At 59.5% G+C, this 24,764-nt stretch overlaps 1 protein-coding gene, 1 long non-coding RNA gene and 1 other non-coding gene across 3 annotated transcripts in view; 1 reads left to right on the top strand and 2 right to left on the bottom strand.

Annotated features, from left to right (window-relative positions):
• Nucleotides 1–642: 642 nt before the first annotated feature.
• NSD2 (nuclear receptor binding SET domain protein 2) overlaps nt 643–24,764 on the bottom strand; it is a 77,433-nt gene continuing 53,311 nt past the window's right edge. The window contains exons 10-23 of the mRNA XM_049630159.1: nt 20,376–20,507; nt 19,909–20,032; nt 18,713–18,913; nt 17,136–17,315; nt 16,635–16,791; nt 16,300–16,505; nt 14,727–14,830; nt 13,230–13,499; nt 12,250–12,366; nt 4,089–4,230; nt 3,859–3,965; nt 2,686–2,890; nt 1,599–1,839; nt 643–945 (exon numbers count right to left, since the gene is read on the bottom strand). Of these exons, the coding sequence (XP_049486116.1) occupies nt 903–945; nt 1,599–1,839; nt 2,686–2,890; nt 3,859–3,965; nt 4,089–4,230; nt 12,250–12,366; nt 13,230–13,499; nt 14,727–14,830; nt 16,300–16,505; nt 16,635–16,791; nt 17,136–17,315; nt 18,713–18,913; nt 19,909–20,032; nt 20,376–20,507 (2,229 nt within the window). The 3' untranslated portion in view covers nt 643–902. The remainder of the gene's footprint in view (nt 946–1,598; nt 1,840–2,685; nt 2,891–3,858; nt 3,966–4,088; nt 4,231–12,249; nt 12,367–13,229; nt 13,500–14,726; nt 14,831–16,299; nt 16,506–16,634; nt 16,792–17,135; nt 17,316–18,712; nt 18,914–19,908; nt 20,033–20,375; nt 20,508–24,764) is intronic.
• LOC125922558 (uncharacterized) overlaps nt 4,226–24,764 on the top strand; it is a 92,470-nt gene continuing 71,931 nt past the window's right edge. The window contains exons 1-2 of the long non-coding RNA XR_007457697.1: nt 4,226–6,376; nt 6,733–8,944. This is a non-coding gene — a long non-coding RNA (uncharacterized LOC125922558). The remainder of the gene's footprint in view (nt 6,377–6,732; nt 8,945–24,764) is intronic.
• On the bottom strand, nt 4,339–4,465 carry LOC125924167 (small Cajal body-specific RNA 23). The gene has a single exon (XR_007458332.1). It is a non-coding gene; the product is annotated as a small Cajal body-specific RNA 23 (non-coding RNA).

The raw sequence follows: 24,764 nt of genomic DNA, 5'->3' as shown, positions 1-24,764 counted from the left end.
TTCCCTTCCCTCCCATCGTCAGCATGGAGGCTGTGGGCCCCACGGGGCGCACTTGGCTGCCTGGCGTCTGGGACCCCCGCCCTTGGTGCTCCGGACTCCCCAGGGTCAAGAGACACTTCCAAAGAGAAGAGACCTTCGTGCTCCCAGGAGCTCCTCCCATGGTGCGGCCAGGCCTCGTAAGGAGTAAAAGTTAGTGACGTCTCACAGAGAAGTTCCAGGCCCGACACCCACAGATGGCGCCTCGGACCCCCAACACGAGTGCCTGGCGGTGGCGTCCTGGCTGGGCGCGTGTGACCAGCACAACTCCCGTTTTCTATGAACAGACCCCCAGGGGTGACGGGAGAGTAGCAAGTAGGTGCAACGGTCCTAGACTCTGCGTCTCTCCTCAGACCCCGAAAGAACAATTTTCGGAAAAGCCCGTCTCCCACGTGCTCTGGGTCCCCAGGGTGGGGAGCACCTGGCCGTACCCTGCTGCCGGGACTGTCCCCTGCCGGGCCGCGGGCGCACAAAGCCCCGACAGAACCATTTCTGTGAACTTGGCGCTTCACACAAACTCACTGCGGGGCCGCACCCCCACCGAGTTGGCCCCTTTCCCTGGGAGAATTCAGGGCCGCATCAGTAAATACACGTTTCAGTCGGTGGTAATTTGTGAAAACGAGTTTAGCAAAAATATATTGAGAATAAAAGCCAGAAACTGGTAAAAAAAAAGCCCAATGAAAAAAATATACAAAGTCTTCCCCCAAATGTTGGTAAGAACCTAGTGCGTTCAGGGACAGGCCCAGGTGAGATGTGCCAGACCTGGCCTGGGCCGGGGAGGCCGCTCCGAGAGGCCCCACGCTTGCAAGGGCCACGGGGTGGCGCCATTCAGTCCAAATCCACGACAGAAAAAACTACGGGACAGCTTACAACACTGTCACTATCACCACTCCTGGGGCCGGCTCCTCACTAGGATGGAAAAGAAGCATTTTGAGGAAAAATTTCACATTAGTACAAAAAACCCCAAAACCATACAGCTGTTTCAGAAGAGCAAAATAATGATCAAAATCATGGTTTCCAAGGAATCCAGGGTCTGAGTCCTTGCCCGGGCCCGGCCCTGGTCTCTCCTGAGTGACGAAGGCAGGTGAGCTGGCCAAGTGACTTTGTTAAGATGAAAGAGATCATAGTGAGCCTTTAGAAAAATACTACCCTCTACATTTCAGGTGAGATAAAAACATTTCATATGCCAATTAATTTTCAATTATAACTTTAACCTACAAAAATAGAGTGGGAGGGAACCTTGACATTCTCAGAAATTCAAGTGTAGCTGTAATGCTGTGTAGTAAGGCTTGTTTGTCCCGGAACCTTCTGAACCTCGCGGCTCAGACGGGTCATCAGTGCAGACGCAGCGGGCGCTGCCGAGGATGGCTCAGTGGTGGACAGGCACTCCCTCCCAGGAGGCCTACACGGCTGTCATAGCGGCTTCGAGCTGGGTCCTCTGGGCCAGGACCCCCCCTTCCCCCCCCCCCCCCCCCCCCCCGCGGCCCTCCCCCCACCCCCCTCCCGGAGCTGGCCAAGCCACTGCCTGGCGCTATTTGCCTTCCGTGACCCTCCGCCAGCACCTCCTTCTCTTCCTCTTCCCCTTGGACTTGCTGGGTTCCGGAAAGGGTTTCCCAGTCTGGGCGCTCCGGGCCGACACGGCCCCCAGGTCATGCTCGCAGCAGCATGGCCGCCCGTCCCGCGTGGAGCCGAGGGCCGCCCCGTCCTGGTGCTCCTTGCAGAATGAGTTGGGGCAGAAGTGGCAGAATGACGTGGAAGGTCGGCCACACACGTCACAGTGGTGCCAAGGACATTCCCACTTCCCTGCAACGAAACACGAAACGTGAGCCGGAGCGGCGGAAGCATCAACGACTTCTAGTGTTTGCGTGGACCGTCCGGTGAGACGAACAGAGACGACACCGCTCCTCCCCAGGTGACGTGGAGAGGAGCGGAGGCCAGGCGGGCCGGCCCGGCGGGGGACGCGGCCCACCCCCGGGCCCCGCTGGCACTCCGGCTTCTCTGTGACCTCGCCGTGGCCTGGACCAGCTTTCTACTGGGGATTTGATCTTTCCGGCGTTAATCTGCACCAGCTTGCTGCTCAGTGGGGTCACCACCCCGTCACCTGCACACTTCCCTCTCGCGTCTGTCCAGAAAGTCTCGTTCTGTCATCTTTTGCACACGATCTGTTTTCTTTTACGATCAAACGTGTTTGGCTTCCCTTTGTATAGATTTTGGTTTGCATGAGGATCTGTTTCGCTTCTGGACAAGTTAACATGTCACACACCCTCACCCGTCATCCCTCCAGAGCGAGGCTGTTGAGAACAAGGCGGAGCCCGCCCCGTGTCCCCCTCCCGGCCCCGCGCGTCCCAGGCTGGCTCCGGGGGCCCCCTTCCTACGACACCCAAGGCTGGGCAGAGCTCTGTGCCCGGAGCCCGGCCCCACTCCCACGCCGGCAGCCCTGGCTCGGCAGCCACTCGCGGGACCTTGGCCCAAGCCCCACTCCGGGCGGTCCGAGGGGCTCCCCGGCCGTGCCCGCCGCAGGCCCTGACTCCACGCACGGACCTCCCTGGGCCGGGCCTCGCTACCTGAGTCACCAACGAGTCTGTGACCGGGAGAGGAGAGCCATCGACAGGGACCCCCAAAGGCCGCCGGGGGGGCCCGCTCACCCACCGAAGGGCCGCTTGCCCAGGCCCAGGCACGACAGGTGGTAGGCCTTGGTGCAGGATTTGCGGTCACACAGCACCAGCTGGCCGCCGTCCCCACAGCGGAAACACTCGTCCTCGGACTCCTTCTTCCCTTCGCCTCTGGTTCTCCGCCTCCTCGTTCTTTTCTTGGTCTTTTTGCCCTTTTCCTCTGAAGAAAGGGACGTCGAGGTCTAAAGTGAGAAACAAACGTGCTTTGTTTACGAGACATGCGTGGACCAAAGCAGTAACAAAAGGAACCACAAAGAGGGAGCACAAGAGCCATGGTGCAGGTGCGTGCATCTGCAGACGCTTTCGCCTGGCGAAGACCGAGCGGGGACCAGGCGTGTGCCTCGGGGGGGGGGGGGGGGGGGGGGGGCTTGGGTCCACGCATGTCTCGTGAACAAAGCACGCACGCCTGTTCTGCCCCACGGGTGACCACTGTGTCCAGCGAGGAGGACCAGCTCTGCCAAGAGCCTCTGTAGTAGCGGCTGTCAGCGCCTCCCGGATCTGCGGGCGGGACGCACAGGCCCGGAGCGGCCCCGCCCCCACGGGATGCGCCCCTCGCTCTTTCCAGTAAGAACCGCACTGTGAGCGACAGAAACAAAATCGTGCCCTCGGCTGAAGCGGCAGACCCCCGTGGACATCCCAACTCCGGGCCAGATGCCCGTGATCCCCCCGTGTTTGGGGGCCTAGGCAGGCAGGTAAGTGGGCCCCAAATTCATGACCTGCCCGGAATCTCAGAACGGGATGCTCCTTGGAAACGGTGTTGATGCGGATGTAATGCGTTAGGATGAGGTGCGGCTGGGGCAGGGCGGGCCCTTAACCCAGAATGACTGGCATCCTCACGAGGAGAGGAAGGGACACAGAGACAGGGAGAAGGCCCTGTGCAGATCAGGGCAGAGACGGGAGTAATGCGTCCACCAGCCAAGGAACGCCAAGGCCGGCTGGAAACCGCCAGAAGCCGGCAGAGCCTCCGGACAGAGAGAGGCCCGGACGGCGCTCTGGCTGCAGACTTCCGGCCGCGTGAGCCATAGGAGCCCGGAGCCCTGCCGCCCACACCCTGCAGGGACCCCTCCTGCCCGCCAAAGCTACCCGCCAGCCCGGAAGAAGGGACGGACGTGTCCGCAGACGTCAGAAAGGCTGGCATCCGTGACTTTACCTTTGGTCTGTCCCCAAGGAACCCGCTGCAGTTGGAGGCCCCACACCGACAGACTGTCTTCTCGTTACCCAAACAGTCGAGGTTGTAGTTGAAGGTCAGCTCCGTCCCTAGGGGAGAAGAGACACGCGGCCACCCTGGAAACGCGTTCATCAGGCCCACAACACACACTCCTACTCGCTCACGTCCACACCGGTGTCACGGCCTCGGGGGAGCCCGCGGATATGTCGTACCTGCGGGGATGTCGCACACGGCAAACAGGCCCACGCGAGTGTCCCCGTTCACCGTCCACTTGAGGGTCTCACAGTTGGGCTGGCAGCTGTGATTCATGAACCGGGAGTAGTTTCCTTTGGGGCCAGCATCAATTATCCGGTCCTGTAAGGTACAACTCAAGTTTCAAGTCGCATTTAAGCGCGGGGGTGACCCTTAGCCATTACGCCCTTCTTAAAGGGAATTTTCACCGTCTCTCCCACTGGCCGACGATGTTGTACTGGAAACCGTGGTCTCCTGTGTCCACTCGGACAGGACGCCCCCAAACCAGTTCTCTGTTTCTCTCACTCACGGAGGGCAGGTCAGGACCACGTGGCGAGGACCAAGCCCCAGCGAGTCCCGGTGAGGACGGGGCCGCCAGCAGGCGCTTCCCCACACCAGCCAGCAGGTGACAGACAAGCCAGGAGGGACGGCAAGGTGTCACCACTGACAGCCGCCAGAGACTCACATCGACGGGACACAAACGACAGGACCCCGGTTCCAAAGGAGCAAAGGATAGAACCACACGATTCCCGAAGATCTGACCCAGACGCACAAGCACTTTGGGAAGGTGTCCACATTGCCAAGCAGTGGAGGAAACGCAGGTGAAAAGGACAACGGAACCGGACGCACTCGGTGACCGCAGGAACGGGTTTGATTAAAGCAGCCCGGCGCTGGCGAAAAACCACAAATATGCGCACGCCGTGGCCCTGCCCTGGGGCCGAGCCCGCGACGCAGCACTCGTGCACACGCCATCACCGTCCAGCAACGGGACGGTGCGGCTGGAGGTCCCTGCCCCGTGAGGGGGGCAGCCGAGGTAAGAGATGCACGGGGGAGGAGGGCACTTAAGATCAGGCACATACAGCACTGTGGTCACGAGCTTGTGCAAAGCTCTGTGTGAATGGGGTGAACAAACGTGCAAACACACAATCTACACCCACACCAGGTGTTCCTTTCAATACAGAAATGCGATCAGAACGGGCTTGCTCTGCAGTGTGCCCTTTCCCTCCGCATAGGGGCCTTTCACGGCCCGCACAGTGTTCCTTCCCACAGCGGCGGAGGCCCTGGCCCCACAGCTTCCACGGCGTCACCGGCCCCAGGGCTCCAGGGTGCACTTCCTGGCTGAGGGCTGAGGGCCAGCATCCCTGGGCGACCTGGTGATCTGCAGCTCCCTCCCTATGTGTGTGTGTGTGTGTGTGCGCGCGCACGTGTGCGTATATTCTGGATACCAGACCCTTGGTGACTACGTGTCAAATCTTTCTCTTAGGACAACACTCGATTTTTAACTTGATGGTACCTTTTCTCGCTCAAAACTTGCCCGGTTTTACACAACTGATTTTGTTAATCCTTCACTTTATGCGTTCGGGGTCTTCGACTAGCCTCGCACAGCCTTCTCGAACCCCTAAGTTACACAAGAGACCTCCGGTGTTTCCTGGCTCCTTACAGCATCTGGAAGATCTACTCTTGTGAGTGCAGTGAGGGGGCACCATTGCCCAGAGGTCTGTCGTCTGCCGCCCCGTCACTTGCCACTGAGACTGGGCCACACCGTTCACGGGAATGCCAGAGAGCGTGAGTGAGCGCCGTTCAGTCCTGCGGGCTTCGCCGTCTGCGTGGGCTCTAGATGGCCCATCGACACTTACTTTTATAATTTTTTTTAACGTTTGTATTTATTTTTGAGAGAAAGCGAGAGAGACAGAGTGCTCTGCGGGGGCAGAGAGAGAGGGCGACACAGAATCCGAAACAGGCTCCAGGCTCCGAGCTGTCAGCACAGAGCCCGACGCGGGGCTCAAACCCACGAGCTGTGAGATCATGACCTGAGCCGAAGTCGGACGCTTAACCGACTGAGCCACCCAGGCGCCCCAACGTTTACTTTAAATTGTTAATATCTGCGTGGAGATCACAGCGATTTGACATTTGGGAAGACACACGTTGTGACGCCATTTCCTCTCAACCAGAAACGGAGCCGTGTCTCGTTCATTCACGTCCTCTCACGTGTCCCGCGGGAGAGCTGTCGCCAGTGTTTCTGCGTGTGTGGGGGGGACCCGACGCCGGTGCGCAGGTCGTCCATGAGCCTTCCCCCATGCCGCCGTGTCCGGGGTCAGGAGCAGCAGCCACAGCATCTTGTCTCCTTCCTGAGCCTTCCAGGCCGAGAGTCTGGGACAGATTTTCACAGCTTCACCAAACTGGAAGAAACTCCCTTCTTTTCCCAGTTTCCGAGTGTTCAGGGAGCAGGGCTTACACAGCCTCAGAGGATTCCGCGGCACTCGTTAAGGTGACAGTGGGTGTGCCTTCCTGTGTCTGTCAGTCCTGGGCTGTGAAGGCCCCTGCGCTCCCGGGGGGCGGGGGGGGGGGTGCTTCTCAGGGGCGCACCCTCCCCTCCTGTGGGCCCCAAGCCCGCTCCCTCTGCCCCATCACTGGGCCGAGCCTGGGATCTGCCCCTGGGGTGGGGGTGGGGGAGGGGGAGGGGGTGTGTCTTTGGAAAGTACTGGGCACCGTGTTGGGGGGGGGGGGGGGGGGGGGGGGGGGGGGGCGGATGTTTTTTTTTACTTGTGCTGTTTGCTAACTGCTAAAGTTGTGCGTTGACTTCAGTTCCCTCATTAACCGTGTTCTCTCTGTCTGTCTGTCCAGGGCCCCTCCCTCTGCCTCGGAGGCAGACGCATGGCAGACCGGCTCCCCCAGCCTCTCCTGGCCTCCCTGTTGCCGCTCGAGGGATGTGGCGCCGGGCACGCGCTCTGCACGAAGGGGTCCTTGCCGCCATCGAGGCCTTCCTTTGAGCCCCCGGACATGGTGGGGCCGGAGTCCGGCCTCACCTGACAGGGGCCGCCCGCCCCGCACACGACTTGACGCTCCAGCTTTCAGAATCTTTCTTTCTACGGACAGCAGAGAAGCAGGCTTTGCTTTACAGACCACTTGGGGAATCTTTCAACAGGTGAGTTAATTCAATTCCCTGTTTACAGACAGAACGATACGCCGTGCACAAGTCTGACCTACCAGCCTGTTCTGTTCGCACGCGGGCCTCTTAAGCCTTTCACCGCAAAGGAACGCGGATCTCGTTACAATTTTCCCGTCCTGTTGGCTATTTGGAGTTTTGTCCTCCCGACCGCCCTTTATAAGCAGCCCGGCATCTCCAGCCGTGTGTGGCACCCACGGGTCTGCCACCATGGCCTCAGTGACCCCACCTCGCCAGCACCGCTCGGCCACCTTCGGTCTCCCTCCGGGAGTTACCGGCTCCGATCCCCGGCTGCCACCGGAGGTGACCTGGGCTGCCCTTCCCTGTGTCGGGCACGATACCCCAAGCGCGCTGTGCTCCCGGACAGTCTCCTGGCTCCGCGCCTCACACTCGAGCCTCTTACCCTGTAGCCGCTGCCCCTGACGAACGGCTCAGCTGGCCGCAGGGTCTCTGGTCTCTGGCCCTCTCTTCTCCTGAACACCGTGTGGGAGCTGACCCTCTGTGCTCAGGCGCGGAGCTCTGTGTCCACAGCTGGCAAGCCAGCCTCATTCCCTTCCCTGGCACGCAATTCAGCGTCTTCGTCTGGCTACCGGAGGGGTTTGTCACACCCATAATTTTGATACAATACTCACTACGCTGGCCGTTCTGGATGGATTTCCCGGAAACACAGCACCGTCTTCACCTCCTTCCGGTGTCCGGAGCGCCCGCGGTCACGCAGAGACTGTCCTCGGCCTGTGCCCTGTGTTGTGCTGGTCTCGTCCTTCCCCGCTGTCTCCCCGCCGCGTCCTGCTCAGTCCCCGCGTCTGTCCCACGTCTGCCCCGCGCTCCCACGCGTTCCGGGCAGCTGAAGCTTCTGCTGGGAGATGCCGGTCTCCTCCCGTTCCACCCCACGCCCCCTGCGTTCCCGACTCAGCCCTGCCTGCCGTCCGGCCGCCTCCGACTCCTCACTCTCTCAAGTCCAGTGCTTTGTGACGGCACCCGTCCCAGTGGCTTCTCTCCACCACAGGCAGCTTCTGTGGTCCCTTCACCACCCGGCTCGGAGGGCGCCGGGGCTCCGCAGCAGCCGGACTCAGGGAACGTGCACCGCGTGCTCTGTCTCGGGCACCTTCTCTCTCTCGGAAGACGGCCCTTCCCAAGCCCGTCACTCCTGCCTCCCAGGAGCCCCCACACCTCCTGTCTCCGCTGCCCCCTTCCGAGACTCAGTGCTGCTGCCCAGCAGGTGCCACCCGCAGACGGCTCTTCGTCTCTTCCGACAAAGGCACTTCCAGGCTGATGGCCTGTCTGTCCCCAGCCCCACCGAAGACGTACTCCATATACTTTTTGTTGCTGTTGCTCTGGGAGCGAGAAGCCACTCTCTCCTACCACAGTCCCACATGTATTTTAATGTTTACAGGTTCCTGTTGCTGCACCGTGGGTCCGCTCCTGTCTCCTGTTTTCTTCATTGACCTTCTTTTAAGATCTCTCCAAGCTGTTAGATACGCATTGAGTTCCTGGGTCTCCTCCACCCCCACAACTGCACCCAGTAAGCAGGGGAGTGAGGACCCTACTAAGGCCTCCTCCTTGGCTGCTGTGCCTGTTCAAAGTCTACCTTATCTGATGCTAATGTACTACGAACAGCCTTCTCTGCACTAGCCTTTACTAAGTTTTTAATTTTCTAGTACACTTACAAGCTTTCTGCTTCCTTTTTTTGTTTAACTTTTTAAAGTAATCTCCACACCCAACATGGGGCTTGAACTCATGACCCCGAGATCAGAGAGTCCCGTACTCCACAGACTGAGCCGGCCAGGCACCCCTCTAAGTTCATTCTTAATACGTAAGTCGCAGAGCTTCAGATCAGATTCCTGGGGTGCCTGGGTGGCTCAGTCGGTTAAGCGTCCGACTTCAGCTCAGGTCATGATCTCACGCTCTGTGAGTTCCAGCCCTGCATCGGGCTCTGTGCTGACAGCTCAGAGCCTGGAGCCTGCTTCAGATTCTGTGTCTCCCTCTCTCTCTGACCTTCCCCCGTTCATGCTCTGTCTCTCTCTGTCTCAAAAATAAATAAACATTAAAATTTTTTTTTTTTTTAAATCAGGTTCCCGTATTTTAGCCAGTCTAAACCTTAGTCTTATAAATTAAGCCATTTACATTTATTGTGATCATTGCCACACGTGTATTTTTGTATCCCGTGCATGGTTTTTTGTTTTTAAGAGAGAAAAAACAGAGGAGATGGGTAGAAGAAGAGAGAGAGAGCCCATACAGCCTCCATATTCATTGTGGATGGAGCCTGATGCAGGGCTTGAACCCACAACTTTGGGATCATGACCTGAGCTGAAATCACGAGTTGGACACAGAACCAGCTGAGCTAAACCCATGCTTTCTAATTACCCTCTTTTCTCTTTTTACCTCCCTCCTACCTCACTGTCTACTTTCCTCATGCTCCTTTCCACTCAGTCGACAACTTGGAAGTCACACCTTCTGTTTCTATACATTTAGTAATTTTCAGTGTAGCTTTAACATGTATACTTTGCCAAAGTGGAAAGTTGGTGACACCTCACCCCCGCATCCACACAAAACAAGCAGCTCGCGATGGCTCCGTGCCACCACTTCTAACCCCTCTGGGGCCGTCAGCCTGCCCTGCCCCTGACACCACAGCCCCTGCTGCCCAGCAATCACCACCGTGGTTCCCACGGTGCCAGGCAGCCAGACCCGTACAGGTGTGCCCACTGTGGATTCGCGTGCACACCACACCTGCTTGCGTCTCACAGGTCACTTCTGAAGCTCACTCTGCTTCCTCAACTGTGGTGGTGCTCAACTGTGGAGTGGGGGCTACCACCTGCCACTCTGTGCCGTGTCTTCAGGCCGCGGGTCACACGTGGAGGAGTCTGACTGTCGCTCCTGGAACGTGCTCCTCTCTCTGCCACTTTCAGTCTCTGGTGTCCCTGCTACGTGTCTTTGCTACATTTGGGTTTTTTTTTTTTAATAGCATCTCTAGGTATACGTTTATTTTTAGTTATGCTATTCAAAACTTGGGTCAATTTCCATCAGATTCTAGAAAATCCTTTCGCCACATGACCCTTCCCCCATTCTCTTGTCTTTCCTTCTGGAGCATCTGAACATGTCTGCCTTCTGCGTCTCCCGGCCTCTCCGACAAAGTTTTCATCTTCCCTTCCCGTGCCACGGCCGACAGCCTCTCTGGTCCCGGCTTCCGCTCCAGCCGTTTGCCCTGTGGCTGCCCAGCGTCTCCTCAGCCGCCTTCTGGGCTCATCTCGACGATGGCGTGTTAGCTCTCGGTGTGAGGCGTGATCGCCACGTCTCCTTTAATGGCTTCGGCCGTTTCTCACACGCTCACTTAAGACTTGGTGCCAGACTTCAGTCTTGCTACTTCTGGCTCCCACCAAAAGCTGAGACTTTGTGAAGGTCCTGCTTGAGGACATCTTGTTCCACGGCCCGGTAAGCGCTGAAGTGGGACTTGCGCTCTTTTTATGGCAAGGACGTGACGTGAGGTATGAGTTGTTTCTCTCTCGTGGGCCTTTGGCTTTATCTTCTCTTCAGTCAGGGAGCCTAAGTGAATTATTAGGGTTCAGCAGTTTCAGGGACCAATCTGTGTGGTAAATGACGAACCTGGCATTTCTCACAACACACGAGTGGTTTACATTTTGACTCCAAAACCTGGTAAGACACGCGTTTCAAGTGTTAAACTTCTAATAAAACAACCTCCCTCACCACTACCGTCTAAAAGGGAGGGGGGTGGCAGCGGGAAGCCTGAATCCGCTACCCTCGGGGCCAAGCGTACGGGCCCCTCGCCTAGGACTACCGCCCTCTGAGGGGTCTACACGGGTGCCTCAGCTCCAGCTGCCCGCCAGGCCTCCGAGCAGGCCTTGGCGGTGGTCCCCACACGAGGGTCGGCCCCCGGAGGCTGCACGCGCTCGCCCCTGCTTCCGAGAAGCGGCCTCTCTGCCCCTCACCCGCCACCCTACACAGGTGTTGTGGGCAGTCGGTCCTCCCCCATCCACAGCCGGGTGTTCTCGTACCACGGGATCCCTGTTTGCCAGCCTGTGGGGTCTGCCGGACCCGCCTCCGGCAGGAGCTCCGGATGTACTGTGCCCCCCGACGGGCCCAGGGAGGAGCTCCGCCCCCCTCTGGTGCAGGACCCTCACCTTTCTAACCAATTCCTTCACCTTGAACGATTTCGAACTTACAGGAAGAAACACGGAACGCTACAGCCGACGCCCGTACCTCTCACCCGGACACGCCGCCTAACTGACGCTTTCGCACGTTTGCTTTCTCCTCGTCACCTAGCCCGCAGAGGTGCCCGCGCACACGCTCCTTCCCTCGCCCTCTGCCAGTGAGTTCCTCGGACACGTCAGCGCTGTCCTCACGAGGAGCTCCCGGTGCAGACACTTAACCGTCACGGACGGCACCGTGTCCACAGTGGGGTTTCCCGCACGGTCTCCAGGGGGTCCCGTCCGGCATCCCAGCCCCAGGGTCTAGGGTCCCGGCAGGAAGCGCACACGGACCGCGGCATCCGCCTCGTCTCCTCGTGGTGGGGCCGCGGCCTCCCTGGGGACGACCCTGCGAGGTCCCCGGGACCATCCTAACCTGGTGCGCGATCATCTTCTACCTCGTTTCCGGCCATCCTTCGCGGTAGCCACCCGCTCCTGCTGGACGACGGCCTCAAGGCCAAGCAGCGGACACGAGCCTCGCGACCGCCTTCCCCACGCACGGCGCTCGGGCACCACAGAGGCCGCCCCTGGGGTCAGAGCAGCCCGCCGCGCACACACCCGGGAAGGGCCGTCCTGGCGGGCGGGAGCCGGCCCGTGAGCGTCCCGGATGCACCTTCTTCCGTTCACCCCCACCGGCAACCGGGCGGTGTGGCCCCTGCTCCGAGGACATCGGTCCCTCTGGCCGACGTACCCTGCAAACTGCACACCTGGGCTGTGCGGCCGACAACGTGTAACTCTCCTCATCTTTTCTCCTCTTTTCACCGACCCTTGGTCCGGCCTGTGTGGTACTTTGTGCGCGCACCAGCGGACGCACGCGGCCCCAGGACGCCCTCACGCGGACAGGCCCTCAGGCAGCTGCCGGAAGGCGCCGTGCCCCTCAGGAGAGAACGCATAAACGGCTGAAGACCGGGCCACGCGGGCGGGACCACAGACGGGCCTGTGGCCCCGGGGCACAGCGCAGCGCACGGCCCCGTGGGGAGCTGGCAGCACTACCTTGTCTATGGTGAGCATGTAGAAGTGTGTGATGTCGTTCTCGTGTGCGTGTTTGATCCTCGCCATGCACTCCTCCTCGTCGATCAGCTCGCCGACGTACTCATTCACGAACTCTCCCTGCAAGGCGGAACAGCACACCGTGACCGTGGTAAACAACGGGGTCCGGGTGCAGGAGCCCGCGCCCGAAGCGCCCGGAGCCGGCACCGCGCGCGCGTCACGACGCGGTCCGGGGCGCGTCCTCCCAAGGCCCTGCAAGTTCAGGTCTAGCTCGGCGACTCCACGCTCGGCTGTCAGGGAACACTTCACCCGAGCGTCCTTCCCAAAGCGGCACCCTAACTCTCGCTTCCTGCAGCAACTGCCTCTGGGCACCCTGGCGGCGCACCGCGAGCTCCCGCACGGCCGGCTGCCACGGCTCGCCTTCCCTAGCAGAGTCTACGCGGCGAGAGCCCGGAGGAACTGGCCGCCGAGGCGGGCAGTGGAACCAGACCCGCAGGGGCCGTGCGCGTTTCAGAGCCGCTGCTCCCGCCCGGGATCGGCCCTGAACCAGGCCTGGGGTCTGAGGCCGCCGCCCCCCAGGCCACGGCCTGGCCTCATAAGCCAATTCCGGCTGCCTCTCTACTTCCGGCTGCCCAGCCTAGGACGTGGGCAGGCCGTGTGTGTGGCCTGTGGCCTTGACGGACGACCCGGTCCCGCGCTGCCCCGGACGGAACAGCCGCCCGTCCGGGGCAGGGCTCCTTCACGGTCTTTCCTGTCATAGAGCGACCACCAAAATGCCAAGTGGAGGCCAAGTCAGGGGCCCGCTGGGTTTTACCTTGCTGGACAGCAGGCACGTAACGTTTTACGACATTCAACCGTAGAAACTCAGACTTTTGAAAAACCCCGTTCTCACGTGCGTGCAAAAGCGTACTAAGCATATCCAAGCGTGAGCCGCCAGCCGGCCCAGGATTTCTTGCAAGCAAGGAAAGGGGCTCGGCACACACCTTTCTGATGTCCCGCTTGGCGACCAGGCCCCACCCTTTGCCGTCCGTCTTGATGATCTTGGTCTCGGGGTACTGGCGCTTGGTGAAGCACTGATTCTGGCAGTACTCGCCCGCGGGGCACACCTGCGGGTGGCACTCGAACATCAGCATCCGGTTCAGACACTCCGAGTCGAAGCCGCAGGGGTTCTCGTCGGTGGGCTTACAGTTGCACTTGGGGATCTCAGAGATGTCGGCCGTGTGGATCTGGACTTTCCCATAGGGCTTGTTCACCTGCCGGGGACACGGGGGCGCGTCAGACAAGAGAGCAAGCACCCCGGCCTCCCGCCGGTCCCCACGCTCCAGAGGAGGGTGGCGGGGGGGGGGGGGGGGGCGCACGGCCCCCACCCCGCCCGTCACTTCACGTCCCTCGTCCACGCTTGCCCCGCCAGGCTGCCAGAAGACAGGCGCACAGGCACGTGCTGAGCACGGGGCAGGGTCCCTGTAGCCGGGGACCCGCAGGCAGGTGACCAGGGAGGCTCTGCCCCGGCAAACTCACGGTTCACGGTGACAGCACAAGAGCAACCCAACCACAAAGCCACAGACAGAGCGGAAGAGGGACTGAAGCAGAGGCCAGTAAGGCGAGGGGAAACGTGGCGGAAGAAAGGCCCTCCTCACCGCTGGGCCGCGACAGCGAAACACAGAAGCGCGACCTGAAAACCCGCCTCAGGAGCCCTCAGGTCCCAAGCTGTTTGACCCAGGAGCTCCATTTCCACGAAGTCATCCCCGAGGAAACGCTAACCCCAGAGCACGTGTCACCTGCACACACACCCAGGGCGCGCCGCCCGGATCTGAGGAGCAAAGACGCGGCCCTGAGCGGCCGGAAGGCAGCTGACACACTGTGCTGAGAGGCTGCCAGGCCCCAGGCGGCAGGACACGGTGACATCGGCTCACCCAGCGTGACTGTGAGGAGCTCCTGGACCTCTCTCCCTCCCACCCCGTGGGGACGTGGGGACCCAGGTTCCCTGCCGGGACTGCCGGGCTCGCCGGAGGCAGCACGGTCGCCCCCGCAGTCCTTGTGCGGCATCCACACCCTCTACGGCGGGAACATCGCTTTGTCTCCAGGGCTCCGGCTGACCAAGCCACGTTCCGGCCGAGCACCGGCCCGGGCTGGCCACCTCTCATCCAAGCTCGTCCCCAGCACCGGGTGACGGCGGCGTGCCCGCCACCACCCCCGCGCCTCACGGGCTCCCGGCTGGAGCCTCACACGAGGGCAAAACCCAAAACCGCAGAGACCCCCCCCCCCCCGCCCCAGCCCTGCCCGCGCGCCCTCCCCGCCCCCCAGAAAGGACACACGCTGGGCAGTGGCTGCACCTGTTCTCTGCCCGTGACCTCAGGCGGCGGTCCACACGGGGGCTGCAGATAGCTGCTTGCTCACGGCAGCCCTCTTACCCACCGCGGCCGGAGGGCCCACCCACGGTCCCCGCAGTGACCCCTGACCCGGCCCCCCACCCCCGTCACCTTAATGTGCTTGTACGGCGGGGGCTTGCGCTCACTCTCCTGCGTTTCTCTGGCTTCCCTTTGAAGTTTGATTTCACGAAAACGAGCTTCAGCTTCCTGCAGTGCTAAAAAGTCCACGAAATGTGAGCGTGAGTAAGAGGTTTAGTAAATTCACACCTCCACCTACAGGCTCTGCGTCTAAGCGGCCGACGCAAGCCTCCGCGTCCCGCCAAGTGCGGTTACCAGTCTCCGGGAGGCTCTGGGGTGCGTACGCTGTTCAGGGCGGGTGCTTTAAATGCCGCGAGGGTTTTGCACCCAAGATGCTCAGAGAGCGCCGGGCCGAGGAGGCCTGGGAGGCGCCGTGCTGTGCCACCTGCCACCAGGAAGGCCCAGGGCGGGTTTCTCTGGGAGGGTGATGCTCCGGCTCCCACTGTCCACGGGGCTCTAACACCCTCCCGGGAGGACACGTCCTCTGGGAGGGGGCGGGGGGGGGGGGGGGCTCCGGGGGGGGGGGGGGGGGCCGGCCCCCCCGGCCCGGGGGGCCCCCCCCCCCCCCGGGGGGGCCCCGGGGGGGGGGGGGGGGGGGGGGGGGGGGGGGGCGCCGGGCTCAAGCGAGGGCGGAGGACGCCATGCGTGCTGGGGCCACCCTGACCCCCAGGACTCAAGTCTGACCTCACGACCCACCAGCACGTCAAGTCTCAGTTTCAACATCTGTCATCTCATTACGAGTTTTGCAAATCTTTCTCGTCAGACCTTTGCCGCCCGCTGTGCGTGAGGCCCGCAGGAGACGAGACGCCGGTCTGTCAGCACAGCCCGCCCAGCCACCCCCATGTGCCACCGGCCGCGACGCGCCCGCCCTCCCCGGACTAGGACGAGCCGAACGCACGCCAGGTCCCCCTTCTGTCCCACTCACTCCCGGCCCCGAGTAAATGCCACCTCCTCCAGTCAGGTGGTGGCATTCCCATCCCGTCAGTCACCCTGGCTGTGGAATCAGAGAGCGGGGCACCTGTCTGCCTACCCACACCTGGCCCTTCCCGGGGCACCCGGTCTAGACGGCGGCAAAGTCTTCTCCACATTTCTATCTTACATAACAGGCAAGGCAGGAGACATCTCTGTAAACCAGTACTGGAATACTTCTTCAAAGTAACTTCCACTGCGGGGCACCAGGGGGGCTCAGTCGGTCAAGAGACCGACTCTTGCTTTCTGCTCAGGTTATGGTCTCGGGGTCGTGGGATCGAGCCCCGCGTCGGGCTCCGCACTGACATTGCAGAGCCTGCTTGGGATTGTCTGCTCTCTGCCCCTCCCCCGCTCTCTCAAAATAAACTTAAAAAAAATTTTTTTTAAATAAAAATAGAGCTTCCAATGCATGTGAGTGAAATTAATCCCAAACCAACGCTGTAAACGTTACTCGGGAGTACATTTTATCCTGTGCCTCAACAAATCAGTCTGCGAACCTACGTTTTCCTAATTTAAAGCACCGCTAGAATGCTCAGCCTGGCGTTTTCTACAGAAACCAAACTCTCAAACAACAAAAATCAGGGTTAGCAGAAGGTACCCGCGAGTGCGGTTTCGCTCCGTCTGGAAATGTCCGTACCGTTTTTGAAGACTCTTCCGATCCCTCTGACCCCCTGGTAGCGGCTGCCCCGGTCCCCCTCCATGTACGGGAACACTCGCGCCTGATGCGTCCAGTAATAATCTTTAGACCCAAAGAAAAACACAGGGAATTCTCCAATCTCGTGCTTCATTTTCTGAATATTTGGGGGAACATTTTTGGGATGGCAAACTTCTGCCGGCCACCATCTATTATAAATATTAAAAACAGGGTTCACAGACTCTTCAGACAGAGTGACAGTCATTCAGCGCTTTCAGTCCTGCAAAGTGAAAAGAACACAGTGAACAGGGAGGCAGACAGGGTTCCGGTCCTCACACCTGTAGTTCCCCAGTTTAACCCAGACGACGTCCTGGAAGTGCAGCTTCTTCCCGGCTCGGCACTCGTTGCAGAACCAGCTGCCGTCGGGCATCTCGATGCTCAGGCAGTCGGGGTGGAAGGCCGCCGGGCAGGACTCACAGCACAGCAGGCTTCCCCCTGCAAGGGAGGGCGAGCGGCTCGCACTGGCCCTTCCCCACCCGCAGCCACCCCGCCCCTCGCCCCACGACGCGAGCCCAACCACGGCCGGCCGTCGGGGCGCAACCAAACGAGCCCGTTCTATTGGCATCACGGAGACCTCGCCCTCCGGCGGTGCGCCGGCCTCCGTGAGCTCAGAAATGTCACGGCGCACACCGGCACGGGAGCACTTGGGAGACATCGGGAGCGTCCCCACCCGGAGCAGGGCGGGCGCGGGGGCCCCAGGGGTTACCTGCGAGAGCTGCGCGCGAGGGAGCCCAGAGAAGCAGCCCGCCCTGGCCGCCCGCCGTGGCGCCAGCCCTCACCTTTGGAGCACACGAAACACCAGCTCACGTTCACGTGCGCGTGATGCCGCTTCCCCTTGCGGGCAGTGAAATGGCTTGTGCAGATGATGCTGTGGGAAGCGATCACGGAGCAGCCGGCCGCCAGACAAGCGTCCCCTCCGTGGTAGGCGACGGGGCAGCGGACGCACCGCATCATTTTCCCTGGGGGCAGAGACACGCGCTGAAGGCCCGACGGCGAGCAGGGCGGCGAGAGGCGACCGAGCCCCCCACGCGTTTAGAAAATTCACGCTGAAATAAACTCGGAGTATTTGACGAAAGCAGTAACTAGGATGGAAAGAGCACTGAATAGATGTTACAAAAACACATCTCCCCCAGGCGAAGGTGCTTCAAAACCATCGAGAGAATAGTCAAGCGCTTAAAATGCCTTATTCTCTCTCTTTTTTTTTAAATAACAGTTTATTTATTTTTGAGAGAGAGAGAGACAAAGCACGAGTGAGGGGAGGGGCAGAGACAGAGGGGGACACAGACTCTGAAACAGGCTCCAGGCTCCGAGCTGTCAGCACAGAACCCGACGCGGGGCTCGAACCCGCAAACTGCGAGGTCGTGACCTGAGCCGAAGCGGGGGGCTCAGCGGGTTGAGCCCCCCAGGCGCCCCGCCACATTCTTAAATAAGGTCAAGCAGGGCTGATAAACCCAGGCACCGCCAGCCCGTGGGGCCTGTAGTGCGCCTCGCAACGGCTCCGGCCTCTACCCACTGGGTGCCAATCTGCGCCCCCCCAAGGTCTCCCCAGACGTGGCCAAGTGTTCCTGGCGAGCAACATCGCCACGGTTGAGAACCACCGGAGTCAGAAGCACAGGTAGCCCACCACCCTCAATCCCACACACCTAACGTGAAACAAGGCAGATACGGCTTGATGTTAAAGTATCTTCCTCGGGGCGCCTGGGTCACCCAGTTGGTTAAATGTGCGACTCTCTTGCTTTCAGCTCAGGTCATGTCACGATCGATCGTGAGATCAAGCACGGAGCCTGCCTGAGATTCCCTCCCCCCCCCCCCCGCCCCCCCACTTTCTCTGCCTCTAAACGAATAGATAAATAGAACATTTTTCTCATATACGAAGAAGCAGTAAACCTGGGACACACATACGGGCACCTGGGAGGCTCCGTCAGTTAAGCATGTGACTACAGCTCAGGTCACGATCTCGCGGTTCGTGAGTTCGAGCCCCGCGTCGGGCTCTGTGCTGACAGCTCCGAGCCTGGAGCCCGCTTCAGGCTGTCTCTCTCTCTCTCTCCGCCCCTCCCCTGCTCATGCTCTCTCTCTTGAAAATAAATTTCAAATTTTTTAAAAATTAAAAACCGGAACAAACAGAACCTATCAGAATGGTTCACAGGCCCCCCTCCTAAAGTGGAGGCTCCGGGAGGACGCGGAGGGCAGGAAGAAGGCACGGCAGGGCGGATCCTCTTACCGACGTCTCGAGAAAAACCCTGCTAGCCGGTGTCGAGTCAGTAACAGAAAGACAACCGCCACTCCAAAGAAAAACCGAAGGCCTTTGGGGACAGACCTTTCGGCCACCGCGCCCGCCTCCCGTGAGCGCCCGTACCTTTCGAGGGCCTGGGGTTGGAAGGGTTGGACGCGTGGCAGGTCACGCAGCTGTGCAGGGGGCAGCGGAAGCCTCGGCTCTCGAACACGGTCAGAGGGTACTTCCTCACACAGGCTTCGTGGTAGAACTTCCCGCACTGCGACACGACGCAGCGCCTGACGTCCGTCTTGCTCTCCTTACACACGAAACACGAGTGAATCCCTAGCAGACGGTTAAAGAGGGGCAGGGAACAAGAATTAAACTGTCGTCCCTGAGCCACCGAACTCCAGCAGCCCCGTCAGGGGCGGCCCGTGCTGCCGAGGCCTCGGGCTGTCTTCGGACCTCGGTGCCCGGTCCGAGCACGCTTCGGAAAACGGTCCCACCATCAGGGCCGTTACCTTGCCGTGAGATGGGCTCCAGCTTCCCCGGAGGACAAGGAAGTCTGAGCAGGAGGCGGCTGAGGTGGGGACACCCCCTCGAATTAGCGGGAAGCCGGAGAGCAGGCATTCCTCCGAAGGAAAGCTTTTGCGCTCCCTCCTGAGCCATTAACCAAGTACAGCGAACCTTCACTTGGAACCAACCACAGGCGGCAGAGGCAAAGTGCCGTCACATCGGATGACCTTGGCTTGGGACGGGAGGGACTCGGGAAGACTCCACGTGTCTTCCTAACCTAGGACACGCGCCCACGAGAGCCAGGAGGCCCTCAGGGCTGCGCGTGGACAGGAGGGGCTGCGTCTGAGCGGCCCCTCTTCCCAGCAGCCCCCAGACCGCGCCGGCGAAGGAAGCGGTGCGGCAGAAGGAAGCCGTGGCCGCTCGGAGACGGGCACGTCCTTGCCGTTGACCCCGGAGTTCAGGTCCGCGCCGCGTGTCTACGGAAGCCCACGTGCCCGTGAACGTCCGTGTCCCGGGACTGACCGGCCAGCTCACCTGTACTGGTGACGCCGGGCCCTCTGACACCGGGGCACCCACGCCGGCCACCTCCCAGCGCGGGGCTCAGGACGGCCCGTTCCGTCACTCTGCCGGCTACCTTACACGGCCCTACCTCCCGGTACGGCCACCGAGGGGAGCGCGTCACGCTGCAGAGAGCAGACCGTGGGGACGCCGAGGGGAGGCGCGCACCCGCCGGGGGCGGGGGGGGCGCCAGGCCCGCGAAGCGGGAAGCACGGAGGCAGGCGGGCCGGGGGGCCGGGGGGGGGGGGGGGGGCCGCGGAACTTGCCTGAGGCGCACTCGCTGCAGGTGAACCTCCCTTCGGGTCTCCGGGCCAGCCCGAGGCAGGCGAGGTGGAAGGCTCCGCAGCAGGGCCCCTCGCACAGCAGGAGGCTGCCCGGCTTCTCGCACAGCTGCGGGGCGGAGGCGCGGCGGTGAGGACTGAGGACTGAGGACGCCGGTGCCGGCCAGGCTGAGCCCGGGCGACCCCCCCCACCCCCCCCAACCCCCCCCACCCCCGGCCCGCCCGCGGCTCCCCTGCCTCCTCCGTCCACGCCCGACTTCGCACGTTCGGAACACGCGTGCGCCACACGGCGGTGACACGAAACAGCCTCACGCGGACGCACGAGCCCGGCCGGGGCGCTCGGTCCCGGGTCCCGCCGCGGCCCGGCGCCCTCACAACAGAAGCCCGTGTGACCGCGGGTGCGAGTGCGGGCCCGGGTCAAGGACAAAAGCAAGCGGCGGCCGACCCCTCACCTGACACACGTACTCCTTTTTGGCGGCCACGCCCCGCTCAGACTTCTTGGAGGAGACGGACGCTTCGGTCTGGGTCTCGTCGGCGCTCTCGTACGGGGACTCGGCGGGCTCGTCTCCCGGGCCGTCCGACACCTGGGGGCGAAGGAGGCGGCACAGGTCACCAGTGCGGGCGGAGGCGGCCCGACTCCTGCTCGGCCGCGGCCCGACTGCCAACTCCTGGCCGCAAAGGCCCGGCGCCCACGGTTTCCTGGGAGGGCGCGGCGGGTCGACCGAACTGTGCGGAGGCGGCTCAGAAGCGGACTTCGCCCTCTCCGCGCGGGCAGAAGGGGCACAGGGGCACGTGTCTTCGCGTTCCTGCCATCCTGACCAAGGAAGGAACTGGTGAAAACCCCACGTGTCCCAGCAGGTGACCTGGGACGGGCCCGGGACTGGGAATCTTGACCTCTGTCGCCCAGTCGCTTACGGCCCAGCTTTTCACAGTAAGAGAAGCAGATCAGCACCCAGTGACTTTCCAGAAGAGCCAGAGCGAGGGGCAGGAGGGGAGCCTCCGCACGGCGGGCCCGGCCGCTCCTGGAAGCCGCCAGCACACGCAGTGTGGGCCGCGACTAACGGGCCGTCCCGACTTGCCCTCTGCCTGCCGCCCGTGGTCCCCGGACGGGTAAGCGGGCGAAGGCAAGGTCAAACCTGCCGGCTCTGGTGACACGTGAGCCCAAGAGAAAGCCCTGGGAGAAAAACATTGGCAATCGTGGAGCAAACAACCCCTCCCCCCCATCCCGGTCGTATTTCATCCCCCTTCATTATCAGGGATCAAGGAGACCAGGCTAAAGCCTCCCTCTCATCACTGTATGCAACGTCTTGCCCTCATTTGAGCAGCAAGAAATCTCTAAATAGAAATCAATAAATCTTGAGTAAGAAAACGTTCTTCTATACCAAATTGAAACTGAAAAAAAAAAAAAACCTAAAAACACATTTAGCATTTATTTGACGTTAGGTAAGTGGAATGTTGAACACTGAGTTTTTCAACACAGCAAAAGTATAAACTACATTTCCTGTATACCTTGATAACCACGACAAGTAATTATGTTATAGGCCTGCCGTTTACCAATGACTACAAGGCTAGAAAGTAAAACCGGGCCACGATTAAACAAAACAGAACAAACCCCACCAGCCAACCCACCCAATTCTGTAGTCTTATCAATTAACTTCCTCCAGACTTAGCTCGATGAAATTACAGGGAGAAGAAAAACACCCCAAAACACTTAGAGCTGGTGTTAGCGGGCTGGTCTTTGAGGGACACGCTGCCTCTGGCTGGTGTGTGTATCAGTTGGGGGGGGCGGGGGGCAGGAGGTCGGGCCCAGCTCTCCGCCCTTGCTCCTCTATGCTGACCCCTCCCGCAGTAACAGTCTCAGGAGGAAGCCGCCTTTACACTCCCAATTCCTCACCTTTTCCAGGAAGACGGAAACAGCGGCATGAACGTACACTAAGTTATGGAGGTCTCACACAGTAGTAGGTCTCCCCTGCCCCCCAGGCTGGCCAGATGGTGCCCCTCCCTATCAGCTCAGCTCATTTACTCCTTTATCATCAACATCCAGAAAGAAGGCAACTTGAAAAAAAAACCAAAAAAACCTCTGCGTTCAAACCCCAATTTTAACATGTCCATCGTATTCGGAGTCACAGATGGGCGGGGTCTGAGACGCTAGGGGTGCTGGGGAGCCCGGGGCGTTGGGAACACCGGCCACACCTCGGGGCCCCGGTCAAAGGGCAGCCCAAGGCTGACCCGTCTGACGAGGAACCGAGGCCCAGAGAAAGGGCCTTCAACGGGGGCTCGGGGAAAGCGAGCCCGGTGCCCTGCCCACCAACCCACATTCTTCCCTTCAATGTGGTCGGAACAAATTTAAAGCTTTACCAAAAAAAAGAAAAAAAGAAAAAACAAAAAAAAAAAAAAAGGAAAAATGCATGGAGAGAAAGACAGAAAACACAGACCAGTCCTGGGTCGAAGAAAGGAACAGCACCTTTTATTTAAGATTTACAGAAAAAGTTAGCACGTTTCCACTTGGAGATATTTCCTAAATTAACAAAGTCTGTTTTGAGGAAATAAACACTGAATACATATTTTGAATGGAAATATAAATGTTAAGACACACATGAGGCTTGTTTCCTGATTGGGGTCTAAGATACACATACAGAATACAGACCTTACGATATTACAGTCCGTGACACAGATGCGGGAGATTGCGACCTTCGGCCCAGCGAACCCCTTCCCAGCGACCCAACGACCACTAGCACAGTCGGAGGGATCCACCGGCTCTCGGCTCGGCAGACCACCCACAAGAGGAGCAAAGCACGCGGGCACCGCGCCAGCCTCTACTCCGGGTGCAGGGCTCCGCCTCCACGGCACCAGGTGACGGTACTTACTCGGAGATGCCGTTTGTGAAAGCGACACCGTCACCCGAATGGTCCCGACACGGTCCCAAATCTCAGTCTACGACATCTACGGTCTATTCCATATCCAATAGGATGCATTTGGAAAAAGAGAAATGTAGTAACTGAACGGACACAGACTGTCAACAACTTTCCCGTTGCTTCCCGATCCACCAAAGCCACACCTGTGGCACGGATTTCCAAGCGGCTTAGTTACTGACTTCTCCGAGTTTTCTGGAGTCTGAAAACACTTTCTCTACCCTCCACTCAGTATGTGATAGTATCAAATTGCCTATTTGCCTTAGAAATACGTTCCTTTAGGGGCAGGGAATGCTGTCTCCACAGTAACGCAGGGATTTTTCAAGATGATATTAATGAACACAAAGTAACCTAGTGAACATATTTGAACCAACTTCAGGAAACAATGTAGCCGTTTAGGGGGACTAAGGAACCCCAGTCCTCTCTGCTGTGACTGGGGGGGGGGGGGGGGGGGGGGGCGGCGGCCTGTGCCTCAGACGGCAGGGTACAGAGTGATTTTTAAATTTTTTGACAAAACAAATCCCTTCACAAATCGAATTCCACATCATTTTTGAAATACAATTACAGACCTTGAACAATATATATTTCTATAAACCAACATTATTTCCATGTTTACGTTACGCTTTTGTAAAGGAAGAAAGAACTATAAGTACTTTCACATAGCATCTTGGATTTACAAACAATAAATATCCTGTGCTCAGCAGAGTTAATGAGCTTAAAATGCAAAGACCAATCTCAGGTCCTCCAAATTAACATCACAGTGAAATATTAAGAGTGGAATTAAAATAATTTGTAAATCAGTCATTCACCACCTAAAACACTACAGTTCAGAGTAACTTTTATTAAAGCGACCCTCCTAGATGACCTCGACTACAATGTCCTGGGGGCGCCTCAGTTCTAGGGCTGGGCCAGGTCACCGAGAAACACACACACGCACACGCACACGCACATGCACACGCACACACGCCCCACCCACCTTCTAACCTGGAAGCCTCTGTGTCGTCCAGCGGCCCCAGAAGGTGCCAGTGAGAGCCAACAGGTCGGCCACAGCCACAGCCACAGCCATCAGGCCATGTGGTGGCCGCTCCAGATCCAGATTCAAGGCCGGCCATGATCGTAAGAGGAGTCTCTACAATGTCCTATCGACCCGACCCCACTCCGTCCCAACGGTGTCCTCAGCAGTGGGGGAGGGGCCAGGGCCAGCCTGCTACAGGCAGCAGCAATAGCAAGGCAGGGCAGCTGAAAACAGTAGCAAAGCTCCCACCTGCAGCTGAGCAAGCCCTCCCCCCACACCCCTGCACCCCTGCATGGGCCGACATTTCTTAAAGATACAGTGTGCCTGAATGATCAGCATGCTTTAAAATGTACACCAAAGAATTATGTGCCCAAACTCAACAGCTCCGTGTAGGCCAGAAGAAGTTATAAAGCGGATCTAATGTGTAACTGTCTAGTCGCTGTCAGGTTCTTGGACGGACCCTGAGGGACATCCTCCCTGGCTGGTGACAGCGCCTGGAAGGGAGTGTGGAAGGGAGTGTGCGTCTTCCCAGACAGTACAAGGAACAGGCTGAATACAGTGCATGCCATTTTCCACCTGCTAAGGGTAGTTGGCTTTCCATCAATGGCCAGTAAGTCAGTGGTGATTTCTAACAGGCTAGGTAAAACAGCAAAACAGAACTGAAAAGGCATCAACACCAATGTCCCTAACCAAAAATCCTAAAATACAAAGGAGCCAGTATACTTCTTAAAACAAAAAAAGGGAAGAAAAAGGAAGGAAGACAAACCTAAGACCCAAGAAGCAGCCAGTGACAGACTGACAACGTGTGGAGACTCCTTTTCTAACCAGACTCCATTCTTTCAGCTAATGGCAATCCTTTAAATTCATATCCAAAGATAACCAGCAGGCCTCGGCAATTACTTTCTCCGTTTAAA

This window comes from Panthera uncia, chromosome B1 (assembly GCF_023721935.1).
Source record: "Panthera uncia isolate 11264 chromosome B1, Puncia_PCG_1.0, whole genome shotgun sequence".
NCBI lineage: Eukaryota > Metazoa > Chordata > Mammalia > Carnivora > Felidae > Panthera > Panthera uncia.
This window is presented reverse-complemented; position numbering and strand designations above follow the sequence as displayed.